Here is a 24,475-nt window from a genome sequence, read left to right as displayed (position 1 = left end):
AAACACTGCTCAATTTACAAAGTTCTTCTACAGACTGATTTCAGTTATGTTATAAACTGAATCTATATATCCCGTCGGTCAATAACAATCAGTTAAACTGACTAACAGTTGCGGAAAACTAACTGACTGAAAGATAGAGTATCTAACTGAAAATGATAACTGAAAGTAATAAAGACACAATTTGTTTCTGGATGTTCGGAGACTTGAATAACTCCTACGTCACCCCTTCTATCACGAAGATATGATATTCACTAAAAGACTTTGATCAAATACAAAACAGTGTACTGACCCACCTCAGTTTGGACTTATCACTTTGCCAAAACTGAAACTCTTAGTATACAACACTTCTAACAGATCGTAACTGATCTTAGCACAACTTGAAAAATATATCAAATGATTACAAAGTGCTATGAAAGCTCTAGAACGTAGTCTTGAATACTACTGATATAACTGATAAGCGTGAGCTTGATGTCTGAGTGTAAGCGGATATTTTTACAGCGTAACAACAAGTAAGATAACTGAGAATGCGAGAGATTTCTTTAGCTGCTGCCTTCGACTATTTATAGGCTTCCCTTTCAACGGTAACATTAAAGATATTTGAATATTCTACCCGTTGATTTGCCACGTCGATATATCCTGACAATAGTACACTGTTCATTTCTGAAATGCGGCGAGCCACTACCAGTTCACAGGTGGCTGTACTATTTGTCGGTTGTCGCTTTCAACTGATGATGTGTACAGTTGAGAGATCAGTTGACTGATGAAGTAAACTTTAGTTGAGGCGATCAGTTGACTGATGAGCAGTTAGTCCAATTCAGTTGCTGTAAACAGTTGTTCAAACTTTTGTCAAACGCCGGAATTTCGTTCCCAACAATTTCCCCTTTTATGGTGTTTGACAAAACAATAGAAAGAGACATTAGATAGAATTCTCATTAGATAAAATAAAATGTCGAATAATCAACTGAATTCTCATAATCAACTGAATACAATAGATACTGCTCTTATTGTTTCTTCTGCTGTCCTAAGATCTCTTCTCTTCCCTCTTTTTGTCAAACTGCTCCATCTTGTCAGATAGCTTGCGAACGTGAGAAGAAAGAACCTTGACAGAGGATGACATACTTTTAATAGCAGTAGACATTGTGACTTGCAGTAGTTCAATTTTCCGAGACACAAGCGATTCCACACTGTTGACGCGATGGGTAATTAATTCTTGAGTGGCAGTCAGACTGGACATGATACCTTTATTTTTCTGAATATCACCAACTGCAAAAGAAAGAGCGGTAACAGCAGATTGGATATCCTTCAGTCTTTTCAAGGATTCCTGATTATCGTCCAACTTCAGACTGTGCGAAAGTTGCGTATTTTGAATCTTGGAAATGGCAGTAATTATTTGACTCATATTGTCCTGCATATATTGGACTTCTTAAAAAATGAGATCAAAATCTGCTGAAGATGGAGGATTGGATTGTCGAGAAGTGCTTGGTTCACTTGTATTAAGTTCAGAAACGATCAAGGCTTGATCAGTGGAAATTGTTTCAGTAACATTTCGAACTGAAATATCAGCAGCAGGGATTTCTGCTTGATCCCGAGGTGGTGATGAAGGATTTTGTTCAGTTGATGGTGACACAACCTGAACTGATGCCTCTAGGGAATGATCGATTGAGTCATCTGGCACATCAGTTGGTATGACCTGATCAGCAGATTGATCTGGTGGAACAATTTCGACTGAAGGAATAGTGACCTCTGGATTGGTTTGATCAGCAGAGTGATCAACTTTGTCATTAACTGGTGCACTAAGGTGGGATTTCTCCACCACGGCTTGAATCACTTCATCAATATGAGCGAAAGACAGCTCAGCTTCAGTATATAGTTGTTGTTCAACAGGCGGTGAAAGAAGCTTATCAGAAACTAGCTCTTCAGTTGGAACAAGAACTAAAGCTGATGATGGTTCTGTTTTGTCAGAAGATGATTCTTCAACTAGTTCCTCATCGTCATTATCTGAATCTCCTTGGTAGACTACCAGTTCTTGATTCAATTCCCAAAATTTGATTCGAGATAGTAGCCCTATAAGGTCAGTGTCAAGCTGAGTAATTACAGCTTGATCAGCATATGAAGTAGGGCCAGTTGGCAAGTAGTTGTTTTTAAGCTTAGCAACAATTTGAGCTAACTTCTTCGCTCTCATCTGATCAAAGAAATAACTTTTCCTCTCCATGGCTTGAGCAATAGAGGCAGCTTTGACAGTTCGGAGAACAAAGGCCTCCAGCTTGATGAATTTTCTCAACTCGGACTTCTCCTTCAGTTGCTTGGCAAAAACCTCAGTACGATAGGCTACCCAAGCATCATAGGACTTAGTCTTTGCAGCAGCAAAACTGTTCACTTTTGCCAATACAAGATCAATATGAGTCTGAATTGGGTTGGAGGGTATGGGTTCTACAATCAATTTCCCTTTCCCTTTATCAGTACTCATGATATGAGGAATTTCCAGTCCTGTTCGAGTTGATTCCACCTGCTCTACAAACTTTATTCCTTTGGGTCTGGCAGGTGCTACACCAATTGGTCGAGATATTTGAGTAACAGGAGCTTGGGTCCTAACTGATTCCTTTATGGTACTTACTGAATCAGCTTGTGGAATAATCTGCAGAGGAACTGCTTCTATAGGCTGCTGATTAGTTAAGGAAATCATTTCGTCAGTGGGAATGGATACCTCAGAAGTTGTTTTAACCCTTTGAGTTCTTGGCTTCTTCGCAATTTGAGGTGATGGAGTCTTTTCTGACTCTGATGTACTTAAAACCAATTTCCTTTTGGCAACCTTCAGTTGAGCCAACGTTTTGGCATTCTTGACTGATTTGGGAGCAGCTAACTGAGTCCCAATTTCCTGTTTGATTCGCACAAACTGAGTAGGAGTTATGTCCATTTTGGATTTGATTGGCATCGTGTTCTTTGCATTGAACACCTTAAATTTCGATGTCCTCTCAGAGTCCTCAGCCACTAAACCTTTTGCTTTCAGCAGATAACTGATTTGAACGGCAAAACCCTTGGATTGTTTAGAAGACAGAAACATATTCTTCAAAACATTAAATATGAGATGCTTCCAGTTAAGTTTGTGATCAGCCATAATAACAGTAATGGCCTGAAATTTCTCCAAAGTTAGGGCAGCAAATGATCCAGCTTTTGCCAAAAGCCCTTTAGCAATTGCATCAGCCAGCAATTGAACTTCATGCTTGAGTTCCTTTTTAGGATCAGAAACTTTAATCTTCTGTCCATCAGCAGAGAGAAGGGTTTGCATTTCCTCAATATCAGATGCTTTAACATCCGAAAGTTGTGCCATACCTTCAGAAGGTAAATAAAATAAATCACCAAGAGAATCTTCAGAGATGATCAGCAACTGACCATTGATAGTAGAATTGATATTTCCCTCAGAATCAATCATGCCGGTAGAGTAGAAATCCTGAAGTTCTTTGGGATAGATATCCTGAGAAGATTGTCCCAAAAATGTTCTTAGACCAGCAACTTCAAGCTTCTGAAATACTTTCTGGACTTCAGCATCGCCGAAGGATAAGATAGATCCAAAGTTGATGGCCATAGCATTTAGCATGAAAGCGGGAATTTGAGTTGCCATTGATAACTGATAAATTTCCTGAAAGAAAATTCGAAGGATGAGGTAGTTCTTGCTCTAAAGAAAATTTGAATTAGTCGAAAAGTAAAACTGAAATGAAGCGGGTAATAGTACATATGTACGTGACCATTCAAATTTTGGACACGTGTCAGTCCATAGAAATTTTTGAAAGAGGCAAAGTGTGTACGTGTGCTATAATCGTGTGTACAATTTGAGTGGTTAAAATGAATCCACGTCATAAATCAAAATTCATCATTAGTTTAGCAGACAGTCACGTCATTTGATTTGGAATATAATTGGTTTAATTAGTTAACTTATATGAGAAGATTAGTGGAAAATTCGACTGATAGGTCAGTTGATAAGACTGGGTTCTTTCAGTCGAGAGTTCACTAACAACTGTCTTCTCAGTTAACCTCTTGAACCATTATTCCCCCTTAATAAATGCATTAACGCAAAATGACGGCAATAGACAGTAATGATTAAAGATGAGTATGGTGCTCGGCATAGCAAACGTCACAGAGAGAAGTGTCCTTTCGTTTCCCTCTTTTTGGCCTATAAATAAGAGTGAAGGGGTTAGCCAAAATTATCTCAGCAAGTAAGTTTCAAAGATAAGGAGAATGGCAGAAGCTGGAAGCTCAAGCGACGCTCAGTTTACACTGCAGGCCAGGAAGCAGTTCATAGAGGATGAAGTCTTCTACGCTAGCCTTCCTTACTGGGAAGAGATGCAGGAACTGGAGTTCCTGTATTACTCTGGGCGGGTCTCTACTTTCAGGCGGAAGGCCCAACTTCGAGAGGTGCGAGAGCTCCTAGAGGTTCCTGCGGGGTGGACCTTTTTAAAGAAGGTTATCTCTACAAGCTCTTTCTTCTGAAGGAGCTGGAGATCCTCCGCCGCATCGCTGCCTCCCACAATTTCTGCAAAACCTCTTCCTCAGCACTAGCTGCATGGATGAGTTTGTGGATAATTGCTGTGGAGGAAGAATATGAAATTGTAACCGGCTCCTCTTCTCCTCCTCAATAAAATATTTATTATGTTTTATCGTCGTTGTTCTTTTATTTCTGCCTCCAATGATCTGTAAGAGATATAAACATAAGAACAACACAAACACTTGCTGACATCAGTTAAGAACTCATAAGAATAAGCAACTCACTTAAATATTCAGTAAAAAACAATAAAGCTTAACAACAAATTACGAACAATGATCATTAATTAAGATAAATCAATTAATCCAAGTATATTGCGAAAGTGAGAAAACTTAGTCTCAGCCAGTGGTTTGGTGAAAATGTCAGCCGCTTGCTGTTCAGTTGATACGTATTCCAATCTGATATTCTTCTTTAAAGCATGGTCTCTGATGAAGTGATGTCTGACATCTATATGCTTAGTCCTGGAGTGAAGAACTGGATTATACGTAATAGCGATTGTACTCGTGTTGTCACAGAATATTGGCGATTCTTTTGCATCAACACCATAATCTTTCAATTGTTGCTGAATCCAGAGCAGTTGGGCACAGCAGCTTCCAGCAGCAAGATATTCTGCTTCAGTTGTGGAAGTTGCTATGGATGTTTGCTTCTTACTGAACCAAGAGATCAGTCTGTCTCCTAGAAACTGACAAGATCCACTTGTGCTTTTCCGATCAAGCTTGCATCCTGCATAGTCTGCATCTGAATAGCCAACTAAACTGAAAGATGAGTCTTTAGAATACCATAAACCAACATTTTGCGTGCCTTTAAGATATTTCAAGATACGTTTGGCAGCAGAGAAATGTGACTGCTTAGGATTAGCTTGGAATCTTGCACACATGCATACAGCAAACACAATATCAGGACGACTTGCAGTTAGGTACAATAATGAACCTATTAAACCTCTGTAGAGTGTCGTCTCAACTGATATTCCCCATTGATCAGTGTCTAATTTAGCTGATGAGCTCATGGGGGTGCTTGCAGCTGAACATGATTCCATGCCAAATTTCTTCAGCAATTCCTTTGTGTACTTGGTTTGACTGATAAATGTTCCTGAATCCAGTTGTTTCACTTGAAGACCAAGGAAGAATGTCAGCTCACCCATCATGCTCATCTCGAATTTTTCCTGCATTAACTTGGAAAACTTCTCGCATAGTTTGGGGTTAGTTGACCCAAAAATAATATCGTCAACATAAATTTGAACAAGTAAAATATGATCATTCTTGGAGAATTTGAACAATGTTTTGTCAACTGATCCGACAGAAAAGTCATGGTCAGTTAGAAATTTTGAAAGAGTTTCATACCAAGCTCTTGGAGCTTGTTTGAGACCGTATAAAGCTTTGTTCAAATGATAGAAATGATCAGGAAGGTGATGATTTACAAAACCTGGAGGTTGTTCAACGTAAACTTCTTCATGCAACTGGCCGTTCAGAAATGCACTCTTTACGTCCATTTGAAAGACTTTGAAATTTTTGAAAGAGGCATAGGCAAGGAATATTCTGATTGCCTCCAGTCTTGCAACTGGTGCATATGTCTCGTCGTAATCAATTCCTTCTTCTTGCCTATAACCTTGTGCTACCAGCCTTGCTTTGTTGCGCACAACTGAACCATCTTCGTTCAGCTTATTCCTGTATACCCACTTTGTACCTATCACAGTTTTAGAAGTTGGACTTGGAACTAGGTTCCAGACATTGTTATGGGTAAACTGATTTAGCTCTTCTTGCATTGCATTTATCCAGTTAGGATCAGCAAGAGCTTCATCAGTCTTCTTTGGCTCTAGTTGAGATACAAAAGCTGAATGGATAAATAAGTTAAGCATTTGATTTCTTGTTCTTACCGGATCAGATGGATTACCTATCACCAGTTCTGGAGGATGTGATTTCTTCCATCTGAGTTCAGCATTTGTTTCTTCTGTAATAGCAATATCCTCAGTAGGTAACTGAATATCTTCAGTTTCAGTTGGAGCTAGTTCAGTTGGCAACTGATTCTCATTTGTAGGCTCCACTAACTGAATGTCAGGATTTGCTTCCAACTCAGCTGATTGATCCAATATTTCAGGTTCATGTGATTGGAGATTATTATGATTTAGATGAGCATCTTCTTCATCATCATCCAAGCTTATATCTGTAAATCTATCAGCTAGCTCAACTGTATCAGTTGGCTTAAACGTTAGTGTAGATTCATCAAACACAACATGAATAGATTCCTCAACATTCAAGGTATTTTTGTTGAAGACTCTATAAGCTCTACTAACTGAAGAATACCCAAGAAATATTCCCTCTGCATATTTAGCGTCAAAAGCTGTTAAATGGGTTTTACCATTGACAAGTATAAAACATCTGCAGCCGAATATTTTGAAGTAAGAAACCACACTTTTCTTTCCATGCCAGATCTCATAAGGTGTTTTCATATGATTCTTATTAATCATTGATCTGTTTTGAGTATAACACGCAGTGTTCACTGCCTCTGCCCAAAACCTTTGAGAGATAGAAGAATCAGCAAGCATCGTTCTAGCAGCCTCTTTAAGGGTCCGATTTCTCCTTTCAACTACACCATTTTGCTGAGGAGTTCTGGTTGCTGAGAGCTCATGCTTGATTCCTGTATTCTCTAAATAATTTGAAAGAGTTTGATTGATGAATTCAGTTCCTCGATCAGATCTGATTCTATCAATTCCAACTGATTTTTCATTTAATAATCTTTTGAAAAGCTTAATCAGTTGAGCAGCAGTTTGGTCTTTGGACTTGAGAAATATAACCCAAGTGAATCTAGAAAAATCGTCTACAACCACCAAGGTGTATATCATTCCCCCTAAGCTCATGACTGGTATAGGACCAAATAGATCCATGTGTAGCAGTTCTAAGCATCGGGAAGAAGATTTACAACCCTTGTTCTTAAAAGAGGATTTGATTTGCTTACCAAACTGACATGCTGAGCAAATTTTGTCTTTGATAAAATCTATTTTGGGCAATCCAGTAACAAGATCGTGGTTACTCAAATAAGCAATAGATTTGAAGTTGAGGTGGTTTAATCTATTATGCCACAACCAGTTTTTAGAAGATTTTGAAGCAATAAAACATACTGGTGCATAAGGTTGATCATTCCAACTGACTTTGTAAGTGTTTCCACACCTTTTTCCAGTTAGGATAATCTCTTCAGTTGAGTTTCTGACTGAACAAGAATGTTTATCAAACTGAACTGAGAATCCACTATCGCATAACTGACTGATACTGATCAGATTATACTTGAGATTCTCAACTAATAAAATATCATTAATGGTGAAGTTACCATGGATAAGCTTACCCTTACCCACAGTTTTACCTTTAGAGTTATCTCCAAAGCTGATGTTTGGTCCAGTGTACTTGGTCAGTTGAGATAATAAATTTGAATTTCCTGTCATGTGTCGTGAACATCCACTGTCCAAATACCATATAGATCCAGTGCTTGTACCTGTTACCTGCAGTCAAACACAAAATAAGATTGTGGTACCCTTTGTCTATTTGGGTCCAAAGTTGATTAGTCCTTTAGGAATCCAAAATTGGATCAGTCTGACTGACCGTCCAGTTGTTGTATTCCAAATTGTCTTTCCCGGTCTGTGTGTGTGTGGTGTATGGTGTGCAGGGGATACAATATGTGATTTGCCCTTTTTCGACTGATTGTTCAGCCAGTATCTTTTCTGAACTGGCGTGCTGTTGTAGTAGTTGGAATAGCTTCTTGAATAGTTTTTGCTGAAAAATTTTGGTGGCTGACTTCGTGAATCAGTCACGGCTTTTGGGCTATAACCAATACCACATCTTTTGCCCTTGCTCATATTATGAGTCGGCTGTTCAATCATTTTACTTGGCTCTGCTTGTTCTTGTACCATAACTGATTTGACAAAGTGAATATATTTCCCTTTGTCCATATTCAGTTTTGGTTGAATATCTTTGGAAGGTATTTCATCCTGATTACTGAACCCTAATCCAATTTTATCAGTAAATGATTTCTGAGATTTCTGTATCTCAGTCAATGCAACAGATGATTTATTCCAAGCTTGAATGAGCTCAGTTTGCTTTAAATTTTCAAGCATCAACTTTTGAATCATTAATTGATTCTTGCTCTTTTCAGTATTGAGTTCGGCAATCTCCCTTTTTAGACTCAACATTTCAACTGATATATCAGTTGTTGTCTTGTTGTCAATAGGATCATTTTGCTCTACTCTGGCCTTTTCAAATGACGAGGCAAGCTTTTGATATTCACTAACCATGTCGTGAAGAGTTGTAATAAGTTCTTCCCTTGTGAAATCAGTTGAGCTGAAGTCAAATACCTAGTTGGCTGCTTGACTGATCGTCTGTGTCATCAGCCATTAAGCACTTTACTTCTTCCTCATCTTCACTAGAGCTGCAAGAGGTTTCTGGTTCTGACTCTTCACTGTCAGTCTCTGCCCACTTGGCTTTGCTATCCTCAGCCAAGAGTACCTCATGCTTCTTTCTGTAAGGCTTCTTATCATCCTTAGATCTCCTCTTATGCTCATACACCTTCTTCTTTCTTTCAGTTGACACTTGACTGTCCTTCTTAGGTTTGAGACAGTCAGCAATAAAATGACTAGGTTTGCCACAGTTGTAGCATGCATTGGACTCTTCTCTAGAATTATTTCTTTGGTATTGCTTCTGAAAGTTTCCTTGATTTTTCCTCATGAATCTTCCGAATTTCCTGATGAATAATGACATTGCGTCATTGCTTAGTTGATCTGCGCCTTTCTCAACTGAACCAGTTGGTTCTGATCTTACAGCAGCTAAAGCAGTTGTTGCTGCTGGGGTAGATGGTTCTCCTTCTCGAGTTTGCAGTTTAAACTCATATGCTTTTAGGTCAGCGAATAGATCATGGAGTTCCACTTTGTTCAGATCTTTAGACTCCCTCATAGCCATGGTTTTTACATCCCATTCTTTGGGAAGACCTCTGATAACCTTTAATGCCACTTCCTTATTGGTATACACTTTTCCAAGTGCATTCAGTTCATTTATGATGCAGCTGGTTCTTTCATCATATTCATGTATTGTTTCTCCAACCTTCATTCTGATGTTGTCGAACTTCTGTATTGCAACAGATAGCTTGTTCTCTTTGGTTTGTTAATTGCCTTCGCAGAGTTGGATTAGTTTCTCCCAAATCTCTTTGGCCGTCTTGCACATCTTGATCTTACTGAACGTCACTTTGTCCAGTGTTTTGTACAATATATCTTTTGCTACATTATCCAGATTTGCATTTCTCTTGTCTTCAGCAGTCCACTCATCTCTGGGCTTTTCAATACGGTTCGGTGCTCCATCTGTGATTGCAATTGCTATATTGGCTTTCAAGATCTTCATGGGTCCGTCAGTTATAACGTACCACATGTCATCATCCTGTGCAGACAGATGAGCCTGCATCCTGATCTTCCAATCGTCGAAATCTTTTCTGGAGAACATGGGAATTTTGTTGAATGAAGACATAGTGAGCACTTTCAGTGTAGATAATCTTTGAAAGGATATGACTTGCTCTGATACCACTTGAAAGGATCGGTGACTAGAGTGAAGAGTGTTTAGAAGGGGGGGGGGGTTGAATAAACACTGCTCAATTTACAAAATTCTTCTACAGACTGATTTCAGTTATGTTATAAACTGAATCTATATATCCCGTCGGTCAATAACAATCAGTTAAACTGACTAAACAGTTGCGGAAAACTAATTGACTGAAAGATAGAGTATCTAACTGAAAATGATAACTGAAAGTAATAAAGACACAGTTTGTTTCTGGATGTTCGGAGACTTGAATAACTCCTACGTCACCCCTTCTATCACGAAGATAGGATATTCACAAAAAGACTTTGATCAAATACAAAACAGTGTACTGACCCACCTCAGTTTGGACTTATCACTTTGCCAAAACTGAAACTCTTAGTATACAACACTTCTAACAGATCGTAACTGATCTTAGCACAACTTGAAAAATATATCAAATGATTACAAAGTGCTATGAAAGCTCTAGAACGTAGTCTTGAATACTACTGATATAACTGATAAGCGTGAGCTTGATGTCTGAGTGTAAGCGGATATTTTTACAGCGTAACAACAAGTAAGATAACTGAGAATGCGAGAGATTTCTTTAGCTGCTGCCTTCGACTATTTATAGGCTTCCCTTTCAACGGTAACATTAAAGATATTTGAATATTCTACCCGTTGATTTGCCACGTCGATATATCCTGACAATAGTACACTGTTCATTTCTGAAATGCGGCGAGCCACTACCAGTTCACAGGTGGCTGTACTATTTGTCGGTTGTCGCTTTCAACTGATGATGTGTACAGTTGAGAGATCAGTTGACTGATGAAGTAAACTTTAGTTGAGGCGATCAGTTGACTGATGAGCAGTTAGTCCAATTCAGTTGCTGTAAACAGTTGTTCAAACTTTTGTCAAACGCCGGAATTTCGTTCCCAACAGTGACGTATCTAAATAATTCAACAACAATTATCAGATAATTGTCACCGTATCAACACAATCATAACAGCCTCAATATACAACATCAAATAGCCCAACAACAATTAATTAACCAAAATATAAAAAACTCGGTTATAAATTTTTATCTTTCATCAATTTAATATTTATGGTGTATTTAATTCACTATACTACTATCAAACACACCCTTATTAATTAACTTCAAATAATAGGCTATTTTACAACATCCGTCAAATTACAAAAACTTTATATCAACGTGTAGCCTATACTTCTTAGACTCCGAATATATAATCAGAATTAATAACAACTGACAAACAACTCTCCAATCTCAATCCAAACATTAAAAATCCCTAATTAAAACAAATTAGGAATAATTCAAAATAACACCACTATAATCTTCTCTACTTCGTTAAAATCATACACTATTCAATAATCTTCAATTTCAGTATGATTTAACAATTTATCAGATTTATTCCAGAAATCGACGAATTTCAAACATCACCAAAACTATAAAATTTATACCTCCAATCGAAGACCTCGTGTCAACGATCCCAAAACTGAAGTCGGTTCGTCTATTGGATAAACTGATAAGGCGCACGATCAAAAATAAAATTGATACTCTATTTCCCTCACCCTCACACCTCACGCCTCTGCTCTCTCCTTGTTGAGCTCGGTGGAATTCATTATACTATTTAACATTTTAACATCGGTATATCTCTTTGGACCAGTCAAACGATCAAGTTTTCCAAAACTCAAAACATGAAACTTCTATATCTTTGAGTTTTCTACGGTATATCTAAATTTCAAATCATTTGGACTTCATATGTACCAAAATATGTCATATTTCTCTCTTTAAAAATAATTAATTATTTAGTAATATCACATTACTAAATCAACAACTTGTAATATTTACTTCAGGCATTACATTTCTACCCCCCTTAAATGAATTTCGACCCCGAAATTAATCAACAACAATAATAACATGCATAAATAAAGATACGTCATACCATCAAAATAAGTAGGGGTAGAGCTCCTTCATATGCCGCTCTGTCTCCCAAGTGGCCTCTTCGACACCTCTATGTTCCCACTGAACCTTCACCATCGGTATAAGCTTACTACGAAGCTTCCGTTCAGATCGATCCAAATTACAAACTGGTCTCTCAACATAAGACACATCAGGATCTAACTGAACCTCAGAAATATCCAACACATGTGAAGGATCCGGCTCATACTTCCGCAACATCGACACATGAAACACATCGTGAATACCAGATAAAGATGGAGGTAGAGCCAATCGGTAAGCCAAAGTGCCTATCCGCTGCAATATCTCATACGGGCCAACATATATCGGTGCCAACTTTCCTTTCATACCAAATCGTGCTGTGCCACGAAAAGGAGAAACTTTCAAAAATACTCGATCGCCCTGATAAAACTCTAAGGGTCTTCGTCTTTTATTTGCATAGGCGGCCTGTCTATCTTGTGCTACTTTCAATCGTTGCTGTATCAACTTTACTTTCTGTTCCATCTCATGAATCATATCAGGACCGGTAACTGCAGCTCGATCAACATCATCCCAATATAACGGAGATCTACAACGTCTCCCATACAATGCCTCAAATGGAGCCATCTGAATACTACTCAGATAACTATTGTTATACGCAAACTCTACCAATGGAATAGATGACTGCCAAGCAGATTTAAAATCTATAACATAAGCACGCAACATATCCTCCAGCGTCTGAATAGTACGCTCAGTCTGACCATTTGTCTGAGGATGATAAGCTGTACTCAAACTCAACTCTGTCCCCATCGCAGTCTTCAATCCTTCCCAAAAATGAGAAGTAAATCGAGGATCTCTATCAGATATAATAGACACTGGAATCCCATGCAGTCGTACAATCTCTCGTATATACAACTGTGCCATCGTCAAGTACGTACTACTCATGCTATAGGGTATAAAATGTGCAACTTTCGTCAATCGATCAACAATCACCCAAATAGCATCAATAGTTCCAGTACTTCTTGGCAAATGAGTAACAAAATCCATCGATATGTGCTCCCATTTCCAAGTCAGTACTTCTAAACTCCTCAACTCACCTCCTGGCCTTCTCCTCTCAGCTTTGATCTGTTGACAATTGAGACATCGACGTACAAAATCAATCACATCACGTTTCATTCCCTTCCACCAAAACTGAGAGCGTAGATCCTTATACATCTTCTTGCCACCAGGGTGGATAGAATATCGACTACAATGTGCACGCCGCAACAGACCCTGACGCAACTCAGATATATCAGGAACTACCCATCTATCATTCATCCTCAAACTGCCATCATCAGCGACTCTAAAACGAGTATCTTGTTTCTGATAAACCAACTCCTTCCATCGCTGAACTCTCTCATCTGTCATCTGTGCATCACGAATACAACGATATATATCAGGTTCAGCTAATAAGGTAGATACCTGGATAGGAGTCATCGAGATATCAAAATCATATCCCAAGGAACAACAAGACATCATCATAGCTGATAAGCGACCCACATCCTCTGCCGTACAACTCACTTTACGACTCAGTGCATCAGCTGTAAGATTGGCTCGACCAGGATGATATTCAATCTCACAATCATAATCCTTTAGCAAATCTAGCCACCGTCTCTGTCTCATATTCAACTTTGTCTGTGTAAACAGAAATCTCAAGCTCTTATGATTAGTATAAATCGTAAACGAGGTACCATATAAATAGTGTCGGCATATCTTCAAGACAAAGATAATGGCTGCCAACTCCAAGTCATGCGCAGGGTACCTTGTTTCGTGTGGTTTCAGCTATCTCGAGGCATATGCCACAACATGTCGATCCTGCATCAAAACACATCCCAAACCATTTAATGATGCATCAGTATAAACAAAAAACCTCTCATTTTCTGTAGGGATTGATAACACCGGTACAGTCGTCAGTCGGTGCTTCAACTCCTGAAAACTCCTCTCACATGCTTCAGACCACTGAAATCGCACACCTTTCTGAGTCAATTGTGTCAAAGGCCTAGCAATCTTTGAAAATCCCTCGATAAATCGACGATAATAACCTGCTAAACCCAAGAAACTACGGATCTCTGGTACAGATGTAGGTGCAGACCACTGTAACACGGCTTCGACCTTCGTTGGATCAACAGAAATCCCATCTCTCGATATAACATGACCCAAGAAGACCACTCGATCCAACCAAAACTCGCACTTACTGAGTTTGGCATACAATTGTCTATCTCGCAACACCTGTAATACTGAACGCAAATGCCCAACATGCTCAACCTCACTCCTGGAATATATCAATATATCATCAATGAACACAATAAAAAACCGGTCGAGATAAGGCTGAAATACCCTATTCATCAAACTCATGAACACAGCTGGAGCATTCGTCAACCCAAACGGCATAACTAAAAACTCATAATGCCCATATCTGGTCCTGAATGTTGTCTTCTGAATATCCTCCTCTCTAACTCGTATCTGATGATATCCTGACCTCAAATCAATCTTCGAATATACTGAGTTTCCCTGTAACTGATCAAACAAATCATCAATACGAGGGAGGGGATATTTATTCTTAATCGTTACCTTATTCAGCTGTCGATAGTCAATACAAAGCCGCATCGTTCCGTCTTTCTTTCTCACAAATAAGACTGGTGCACCCCAAGGCGATACACTAGGACGAATGTATCCCTTGTCCAGCAAGTCCTGCAACTGGGCTTTCAACTCTCTCAACTCTGCTGGTGCCATTCTGTAAGGAGTACGAGAAATAGGGGAAGTACCTGGCATCAACTCGATCCCAAACTCTACCTCACGAGCTGGTGGGAAGCCTGGAATCTCATCAGGAAATACATCGGCAAACTCAGCAACTATAGGTATGTCCTCTATTCCCACCTCTTTCTTCTTCTCTGTCACATCTACAGCATAAATAAGATAACCCTCATGCCCATGCTCCAATAACCGAGACATCCAGATGGCAGATACCAACGGAACACGGGGACGAGAACCCTTCCCATAAAATGTCCAACGCTCTTTCTCATCTGTATAAAAATATACCACCCGCTGATAAAAATCAACTGCCGCACAATATCTCCTCAGCACATTAATTCCCACAATACAATCAAAATCAGTCATCTCTAGAATAATCATATCAGATCTCAGCTCATAGCCCTCATAAGAAATAATACCATCTGATATCATAGATACAACTGATATATCAACTTCAGAAGGTGTCGAAACATAAAGAGGCATAGACAATGGAGATGAGCGCATATGATGCTCAACCAAAAACCTCTTCGATATAAATGTATGCGAGGCACCAGTATCAATAAGAATATAAGCAGGATAAGAACATAAATAACAATTACCCGCTATCATCTCTTCTCGTGCCTCCTCTGCCTGCTCTCGTGTCAAAGCATACACCTGTGCCTGAGGCGGACCAGCTCCCTGCATACGTGGCTGTCCTCCAGAAGGTCGTGGTGTAAACTGCTGAGGCTGTCGTCCTCCTCTCTCTGAGGATCTACCTCTAGCACTCCTAGGCTTTCGCTGTCCGTCACAACTAGGACACTGTCTCGCCAGATGACCAACACTGCCACACTCAAAACAGGTGATCTCGGTCTGCGTACACTCTCTGATCAGATGAGATCCCCCACAACGAAAACATCTCACTGCTCTGGATTCCCCTCTCTGTCCCTGAACAGACTGAGAACTGCCCCCACGACTCTCAACATGTCGTGAATCAAATCGGCGCTTCCCAGATGAGGATGAAGAGGATGAACCCTTCTGATATTTAAAAGACTGTCCATGTGGTCGCAATGACTCCCTAGTCGGCTCTGATAATCGTCCCTGAGCCCCATACTCCTGCATCACCAACTCAGCCATCTCAGCCCTCATCACTGCATCCTCAAATGATATCGGGTTATTTGATTGCACATGATCAAATAACTCTAACTTCAACCCTTTCAAGAAGTGCCTCATCTTAGCATGAACATTTGTAGCAATATGTGGCACATATTTCAGCAACACAGAATACCGAGACTCATACTCAGCAACAGACATACTACCTTGTCTCAAATCCTCGAATTCTTTCTCTTTCTTCTGTCTGGCTGCTATAGAAAAATATTTATCAAGAAAACGAGATCGAAACACATCCCAATCAACAGTATGGCCCTGAGCTCTCAATCCGGCCTCAGTCGTCTGCCACCACAATAATACATTCCTCGAAATCTGAAATGTAGCCAATCGTAACCAAGCAGACCTATCACACGGAGCGGTCACAAATATCTGCTCTATCCTCTCAATCCACTCCTCTGCTCGCTCACCAGTCTCAGAACTATCAAATCTCGGCGGAAAATAACTGTTGAACTGTGCTAAAGTCAACTCATTAGGTAATAAAGGCTGATCTGCAGGTGCCTGTCCCATAGGAGGAGGTGGCAATGGATTCATCTGCCCAAACCCACTGTCAACCTCGTCCGTTTCCTCGTGTGGATGTACCTGTTCTCTAGCTGCCATTCACTGGAAATCAAATTGTTAATCATAACATTTAACAATTAAAATCCAGTTCTCATCATCATCACACCTTTCGCACGAAAGCACATGCAACTAAAGAACAATCAATCATATCAAGACCAACTCAAATGCACAGACACAGGCAAATAATATCGTCATCCAACTCACTCATCACAAACCCAACTCCTAACCATCCCAGACATCTAACATATGCTCTGATACCACCAATGTGGCACCCCAAACCTCGCCACGTAATCATGCAACATGTGACGTCATATGCATAAAAATTTTCTTTTTGACGACGTAATAATATAATGCATATACGACAAAATAGTGCAATCACCACACTATCTACGTCAATGCAGCAAAAACAGTATAATAAATATACACATACAACTCAAGTAAGACAATAAGCTATATTGTTTCTATCTACTATCAACTACAGGACTGTTTGACTAGACACACCTAGTCCTTCACCACTATCTTGTCTCACGCATAGTCCTATAACCTGCCCAACAGAAACAGCCCTCAAAGGGTGAGCATATACAACAATCATCATCGTAATACATAACAGTTATATTAACAACATAAAATATAACTGAAATCATAATAGAAATACCCTCTTTTCCGTTTCTGGACAATCAGCCAACAACAACCTCAACAACATAACACTGCAACAATAACATAGACGATACGTCGCACCCCAACTCCGACGACAGCAATATCGTCGAACGAACAACAACATCGACGATACGTCGCACCCCAACACCGGCGACAGCAATATCGTCGAACGAATAACAACATCGACGATACGTCGCACCCCAACACCGGCGACAGCAATATCGTCGAACGAATGACATCAACGATACGTCGCACCCTGACTCCGGCGACAGCAATATCTTTGAACGAACAACATCAACGTGATAACATCAACGATACGTCTCCCAACAACGATAACCAACAACATCAACAATAATAAACAACAAATATAATACCAAATCACCCAAATCCAGTGATTTATCGTCGTTCAACACAATAGTATTCATCAATACTAAACAATAACAACATATGCTCGTACGTCAACACGTACCTGAAAATAGAGTATATATAAAATCTAGCTATTTCTTTGATCCGAGGCTTGTGACGTATCTAAATAATTCAACAACAATTATCAGATAATTGTCACCGTATCAACACAATCATAACAGCCTCAATATACAACATCAAATAGCCCAACAACAATTAATTCAACAAAATATAAAAAACTCGATTATAAATTCTTATCTTTCATCAATTTAATATTTATGGTGTATTTAATTCACTATACTACTATCAAACACACCCTAATTAATTAACTTCAAATAATAGGCTATTTTACAACATCCGTCAAATTACAAAAACTTTATATCAACGTGTAGCCTATACTTCTTAGACTCCGAATATATAATCAGAATTAATAACAACTGACAAACAACTCTCCAATCTCAATCCAAACATTAAAAATCCCTAATTAAAACAAATTAGGAATAATTCAAAATAACACCACTATAATCTTCTCTACTTCGTTAAAATCATACACTATTCAATAATCTTCAATTTCAGTATGATTTAACAATTTATCAGATTTATTCCAGAAATCGACGAATTTCAAACATCACCAAAACTATAAAATTTATACCTCCAATCGAAGACCTCGTGTCAACGATCCCAAAACTGAAGTCGGTTCGTCAATTGGATAAACTGATAAGGCGCACAATCGAAAATAAAATTCATACTCTATTTCCCTCACCCTCACACCTCACGCCTCTGCTCTCTCCTTGTTGAGCTCTGTGGAATTCATTTTTGAATGAAGTCCACCGACTCATTGCAATTTTCTTTTTTTTTTTAATTTTTATTTAATATTATATTATATTATATTAATAAAATAATATCGTCATCCAACTCACTCATCACAAACCCAACTCCTAACCATCCCAGACATCTAACATATGCTCTGATACCACCAATGTGGCACCCCAAACCTCGCCACGTAATCATGCAACATGTGACGTCATATGCATAAAAATTTTCTTTTTGACGACGTAATAATATAATGCATATACGACAAAATAGTGCAATCACCACACTATCTACGTCAATGCAGCAAAAACAGTATAATAAATATACACATACAACTCAAGTAAGACAATAAGCTATATTGTTTCTATCTACTATCAACTACAGGACTGTTTGACTAGACACACCTAGTCCTTCACCACTATCTTGTCTCACGCATAGTCCTGTAACCTGCCCAACAGAAACAACCCTCAAAGGGTGAGCATATACAACAATCATCATCATAATACATAACAGTTATATTAACAACATAAAATATAATTGAAATCATAATAGAAATACCCTCTTTTCCGTTTCTGGACAATCAGCCAACAACAACCTCAACAACATAACACTGCAACAATAACATAGACGATACGTCGCACCCCAACTCCGGCGACAGCAATATCGTCGAACGAACAACAACATCGACGATACGTCGCACCCCAACACCGGCGACAGCAATATCGTCGAACGAATAACAACATCGACGATACGTCGCACCCCAACACCGGCGACAGCAATATCGTCGAACGAATGACATCAACGATACGTCGCACCCTGACTCCGGCGACAGGCAATATCTTTGAACGAACAACATCAACGTGATAACATCAACGATACGTCTCCCAACAACGATAACCAACAACATCAACAATAATAAACAACAAATATAATACCAAATCACCCAAATCCAGTGATTTATCGTCGTTCAACACAATAGTATTCATCAATACTAAACAATAACAACATATGCTCGTACGTCAACACGTACCTGAAAATCGAGTATATATAAAATCTAGCTATTTCTTTGATCCGAGGCTTGTGACGTATCTAAATAATTCAACAACAATTATCAGATAATTGTCACCGTATCAACACAATCATAACAGCCTCAATATACAACATCAAATAGCCCAACAACAATTAATTCAACAAAATATAAAAAACTCGATTATAAATTCTTATCTTTCATCAATTTAATATTTATGGTGTATTTAATTCACTATACTACTATCAAACACACCCTAATTAATTAACTTCAAATAATAGGCTATTTTACAACATCCGTCAAATTACAAAAACTTTATATCAACGTGTAGCCTATACTTCTTAGACTCCGAATATATAATCAGAATTAATAACAACTGACAAACAACTCTCCAATCTCAATCCAAACATTAAAAATCCCTAATTAAAACAAATTAGGAATAATTCAAAATAACACCACTATAATCTTCTCTACTTCGTTAAAATCATACACTATTCAATAATCTTCAATTTCAGTATGATTTAACAATTTATCAGATTTATTCCAGAAATCGACGAATTTCAAACATCACCAAAACTATAAAATTTATACCTCCAATCGAAGACCTCGTGTCAACGATCCCAAAACTAAAGTCGGTTCGTCAATTGGATAAACTGATAAGGCGCACAATCGAAAATAAAATTCATACTCTATTTCCCTCACCCTCACACCTCACGCCTCTGCTCTCTCCTTGTTGAGCTCTGTGGAATTCATTTTTGAATGAAGTCCACCGACTCATTGCAATTTTCTTTTTTTTTTTAATTTTTATTTAATATTATATTATATTATATTAATAAAATAATATAATATAATATATACTATTTAACATTTTAACATCAATATATCTTTTTGGACCAGTCAAACGATCAAATTTTCCAAAACTCAAAACATGAAACTTCTATATCTTTGAGTTTTCTACGGTATATCCAAATTTCAAATCATTTGGACTTCATATGACCAAAATATGTCATATTTCTCTCTTTAAAAATAATTAATTATTTAGTAATATCACATTACTAAATCAACAACTTGTAATATTTACTTCAGGCATTACAGGAGGTCCCTAGGTTAGGCATTAGGCGCCGAGGTGTTTCCAGGAAAGCTCGGGCATGCGCTTATCTTGGTGTTTCGAGTGGTGCGTGTGCATGGGGCTGTGAGTTTGACTTAGGTTGGTCTAGGAGGGTCCTAAGATGGGTTAGGAAGGATTTTTCCGAGGCTAGAACAGGCTGGTAGGGCCTAGGGTCGAAGGGTTGGTGGATTAGGGTTGAAGTTCGAGAGACGCTGGAAAATTCCAGCGATTTTCAGGCTTGTTTTGTGAGCCATAAGTAGGCTGGAATAAGTGTTTTTTAGGCTAAAAATATAGGTGTAAGTCATATTTCCAGTTGGAAAAAGTTTGATTGAAATTCGGGTTGATTCGGGTTAAAACTGGGACCCCGGTCCATGTTTTAAAACGAATCGATTAAGTTTTGATACAAGTTTGAGTTTACGTCTAAGAAATGCTTATAATTATTTTTTAGCAAGTTTTAAGAAGTTTGATAAGCTTTGGTCGAAATTTTGAGGTCTAGGGATGAGACGGTCATTTTGGGTTTCTATGGGCAAAATGATCATTTTGTTTCCGAGACGAGATTTTAGTCCTGACAGCGCCCTGAGCACAATTTAAAATGTTTTATTTAAATTTTTGTGCATCACGAACATGATTTTTATGAATTATGCAAAAGGTGTTGCATCATTGATTTTAAGAAAAATTACGTATGTGCATGATTTTGATAAGTGATGAAAATGACGATGTTTTTGAAGGATGAGAGTTAGTTGTGAATGACTGATATATGTATACGATGATGATGAGATCTAGGTTCAGTGGATGGGTAATACTATAGCTGATGTCTGACAGCCGTCGGGTACCACGATTATACGTAGATGGATTCATCGAATAGAGTTGATACGAAAGTCACAACTAATAAACTGAATTCAATTAAAGTAAATGTATAAGTATATGATGATATGATGAGCTGTTTTGACACGTTATGCTTTTACGATATGTTTACGTTTACATTTTTAAGATAATGAAATGTGTGTTGATTACAGTATTTTTCACTGTTGCATGTTACGTATATGTACTCGTTATAACGTTACAGGTGTGTTGAGTCTTTTGACTCACTAGGTATGAATGATGCAGGTGAGCACATTGATGAGGAGACTAGAGGTGCCAAGAACTGAGTAGGCGGAGTTGGACGTGCGCACGCGAACCCGAGGACCATGTACCTTTTCGCAAATATATGATTTTATGGAAACCCATTTAAGCAACTTTTTAAATGGTTGACGATGTTATTGTGTTTGAGGGTTTTGACAGATTTTAATATGCTCGATGTTTTATATTTTTAAATGGTAATTGTTTAGGTTGATTGCTCTTTTCATAATTTAACTGTAGTTATTTTATTAAGCAGCGAGTTGATTTTACAAAATGCATGTTTCGAATTTGATGTATTTATGTAGGCATGGTTTGTAAGGCTCGAGAATTTTATCCTATTAATCTGAAATGATTTGGGGGATAATTGATATGTTTATAGACGGAAAGGATCGGACCGAGAAAGACGAGAAAATGCATGAAAATGTGCGAGGAACAGTAGCCCTCGCGCATATGCGCGACGTGGGCAGAGGACCTCGCGCATATGCGCGAAGTGAGTCGCGCATATGCGCGATCCTGTACAAGCTGAAGTCCAGAGGACCTCGCGCATATGCGCGGAGATGAGTCGCGCATATGCGCGAGCTGCCGAGAAACTTATCCACGAGACCAGTAGGTCTCGCGCATATGCGCCGATATTAGTCGCACATATGCGCGAGACGTGCAGTAGGCACATTGAGACACTTGCCTTCTTGCATGTACGAGATATATATATTTATATATATATATATATATATTATATATATATTATATATATATATATATATATATATATATATAATATATCATGAATTCGTTCAGAATTCATAAGAAAAAGAGAAGGCTTCAGAGAAAGGGTTAAAATCCTTACGCCTTTTGTGAGAAATCCGCCCGTCCGATTTTGAATCCGACTTAGTATGGAGTTCCTATCGACGTAGGCTACAACTGGACGTAAGTTTTGCTACGTTTTGTTATGATTTGAAATTATGGTATTGTCAGAATCTGATATGATTCATATATGATGTCATTGGCATGTTAGACATCGTATAATCGAAACCAGACTGAGGAACAAATACCATATGAAATTGTTATGATTTTTAGAGTTGAGTTGATTGAGAATTGATATCAGGATTGGAGTATTATCGAGTATGAGATGTTAGGATTGATATCTGACCAATATGGTAGTGCTGGATATATTGAAATTATGACGTTATGTTGTTGAAACAAAATTTGATTGAATTCTGATTATATCCAGTATTGATTGAGTGGTGTATTGATACTGTACCCTCAATATCGTTATTGTCAGATTGAATATTGACAGGCTTGGGGTTCGAGACTTCGACAGAGTCAGAGTATCAGAAAGAAAGATATAAATTAATGTTGAGTTGGGATTGCACAACTCGAGTGAGGTTTGACTCGAGTCTCCCTAAATCACATACTTTAGTTATTGCATTGATACTTGTAATTGATGAGATTGATATGTGTGGTCTATTGATTCATAGACAATGTATGTGTTGAGTCATCGGATGATTCGCCTAGTTACCGGCTGATTCGTCTGGTTATTGGCTGATTCGCTTAGTCACCAGCTGATTCGTCTGGTTATTGGCTGCTTCGTCAAGTCCTTGACTGATTCGTCAATTCTGCGGCCGATTCGCCTAGACACTGGATATATGAATTATATCAATGTCGTTTAGGGATTGATTCATCCCTATCGACTGAGATTCGGTATATTTATCATTATTCAGACACCGGGATCCCTAGATTAGAATTGAGTCGAGTCTGAGACGACGCGTCAGTTGAGTCGAGTATGAGACAACGCGTCGGTTGAGTTGAGTCTGATACGACATGTTGATTTACATTGGTTATATCTTTCATGTTTGTTGAATTGCTACATGTTAATGATACCTTTATTATGCTTTTATATATGTTTTTATATGATTGCATGTTTACATTGTTTATACTGAGATTTATTCTCACCGGAGTTATCCGGCTGTTGTCTTGTTTTGTATGTGTGCATGACAACAGGTGGGGCTGGATCAGGGTCGAGAAGAGGATGAGAGAAGACAGTTAGCGTGGAGATCCGGAATTAGGAGTATATCTGTTATATCACCTGAGGTGTAGTGAAGAAACAATAATTATTATGATTTATGATTGTACAGGATTTGTACCTAGATCTGAATAGTGATCTTGTAAAAGAGATAAGACTTATTTCATATGCTGCGTACTCTCGTATTTTTTTAAAAAAATTTAGACCCTGTTTATTTTAATTGATTAATTTTTCCCAGAAAGTGATTAAGAATTGAATTAAGATCGGGTCCCCACATGGTTTCGGCCACTTCATTTTAAATAAAAAATGTTAAGTAGAATTTTAAAATGAACAGAAGTTTTAAATTTGGTAATATATTGTATCATCAAAAGTCGATAATGATTTAATTATGCGTGATATTTTAAAAAGTAGAAAAAAATATATATATGAGAGATTTCGAATAATGGAATAACAGTATCCTGATCGAAGCATGATTTCTAATTTGATCAGCAATCAAAACTTATAAATATTTCATTAAAAATTATATAAAACGAACAATTTTTGCACCAAATTTTTTTTTTCTCTCCCCTTATAAAAGCAACTTTCGGTCACTTCAATTTTTCATAAAAAAAAAATATCGCCCACTTCCACCATCGCTGGATTTTGAAAATTCTGATGATTTAATCTCGGCGCAAATTTTGTTTGGATTTCTAATGCGATTTATATGAGGAATCAAATCTCTGATCGTGAACTTTTTTTGACGATTGAAAATGAGGAAGATACATTCGTTATGATTTACAAAACGATCAACTCTGC

At 38.2% G+C, this 24,475-nt stretch overlaps 1 protein-coding gene across 1 annotated transcript; it reads right to left on the bottom strand.

Moving 5' to 3' along the window:
- Positions 1-12,046: 12,046 nt before the first annotated feature.
- On the bottom strand, positions 12,047-16,570 carry LOC140815506 (uncharacterized). Its single transcript, XM_073174595.1, has 6 exons — positions 15,247-16,570; positions 14,722-15,099; positions 13,839-13,891; positions 13,598-13,711; positions 13,309-13,498; positions 12,047-12,861 (listed from the first exon to the last, which is right to left on the bottom strand). Exons 1-6 carry the CDS (start codon positions 16,568-16,570, stop codon positions 12,047-12,049), a joined length of 2,874 nt encoding a protein of 957 aa, XP_073030696.1.
- Between the last annotated feature and the right edge of the window lie 7,905 nt (positions 16,571-24,475).

This window comes from Primulina eburnea, chromosome 15, assembly GCF_022965805.1.
Source record: "Primulina eburnea isolate SZY01 chromosome 15, ASM2296580v1, whole genome shotgun sequence".
NCBI lineage: Eukaryota > Viridiplantae > Streptophyta > Magnoliopsida > Lamiales > Gesneriaceae > Primulina > Primulina eburnea.
The sequence above is the reverse complement of the archived record's forward strand: the minus strand, read 5'-3'. Positions and strand labels throughout refer to the sequence as shown.

Excerpts from the sequence above, each read along its gene's own strand:
- LOC140815506 (XM_073174595.1), bottom strand. The coding sequence starts at position 16,570 with ATGGCAGCTAGAGAACAGGTACATCCACACGAGGAAACGGACGAGGTT. Across the intron at positions 13,892-14,721 it reads TCCTAGTGTATCGCCTTGGG|GATCGACATGTTGTGGCATA; the intron begins GTGCACCAGTCT and ends GTTTTGATGCAG. Across the intron at positions 13,499-13,597 it reads CTGATGCACTGAGTCGTAAA|GTATCTACCTTATTAGCTGA; the intron begins GTGAGTTGTACG and ends ACTCCTATCCAG.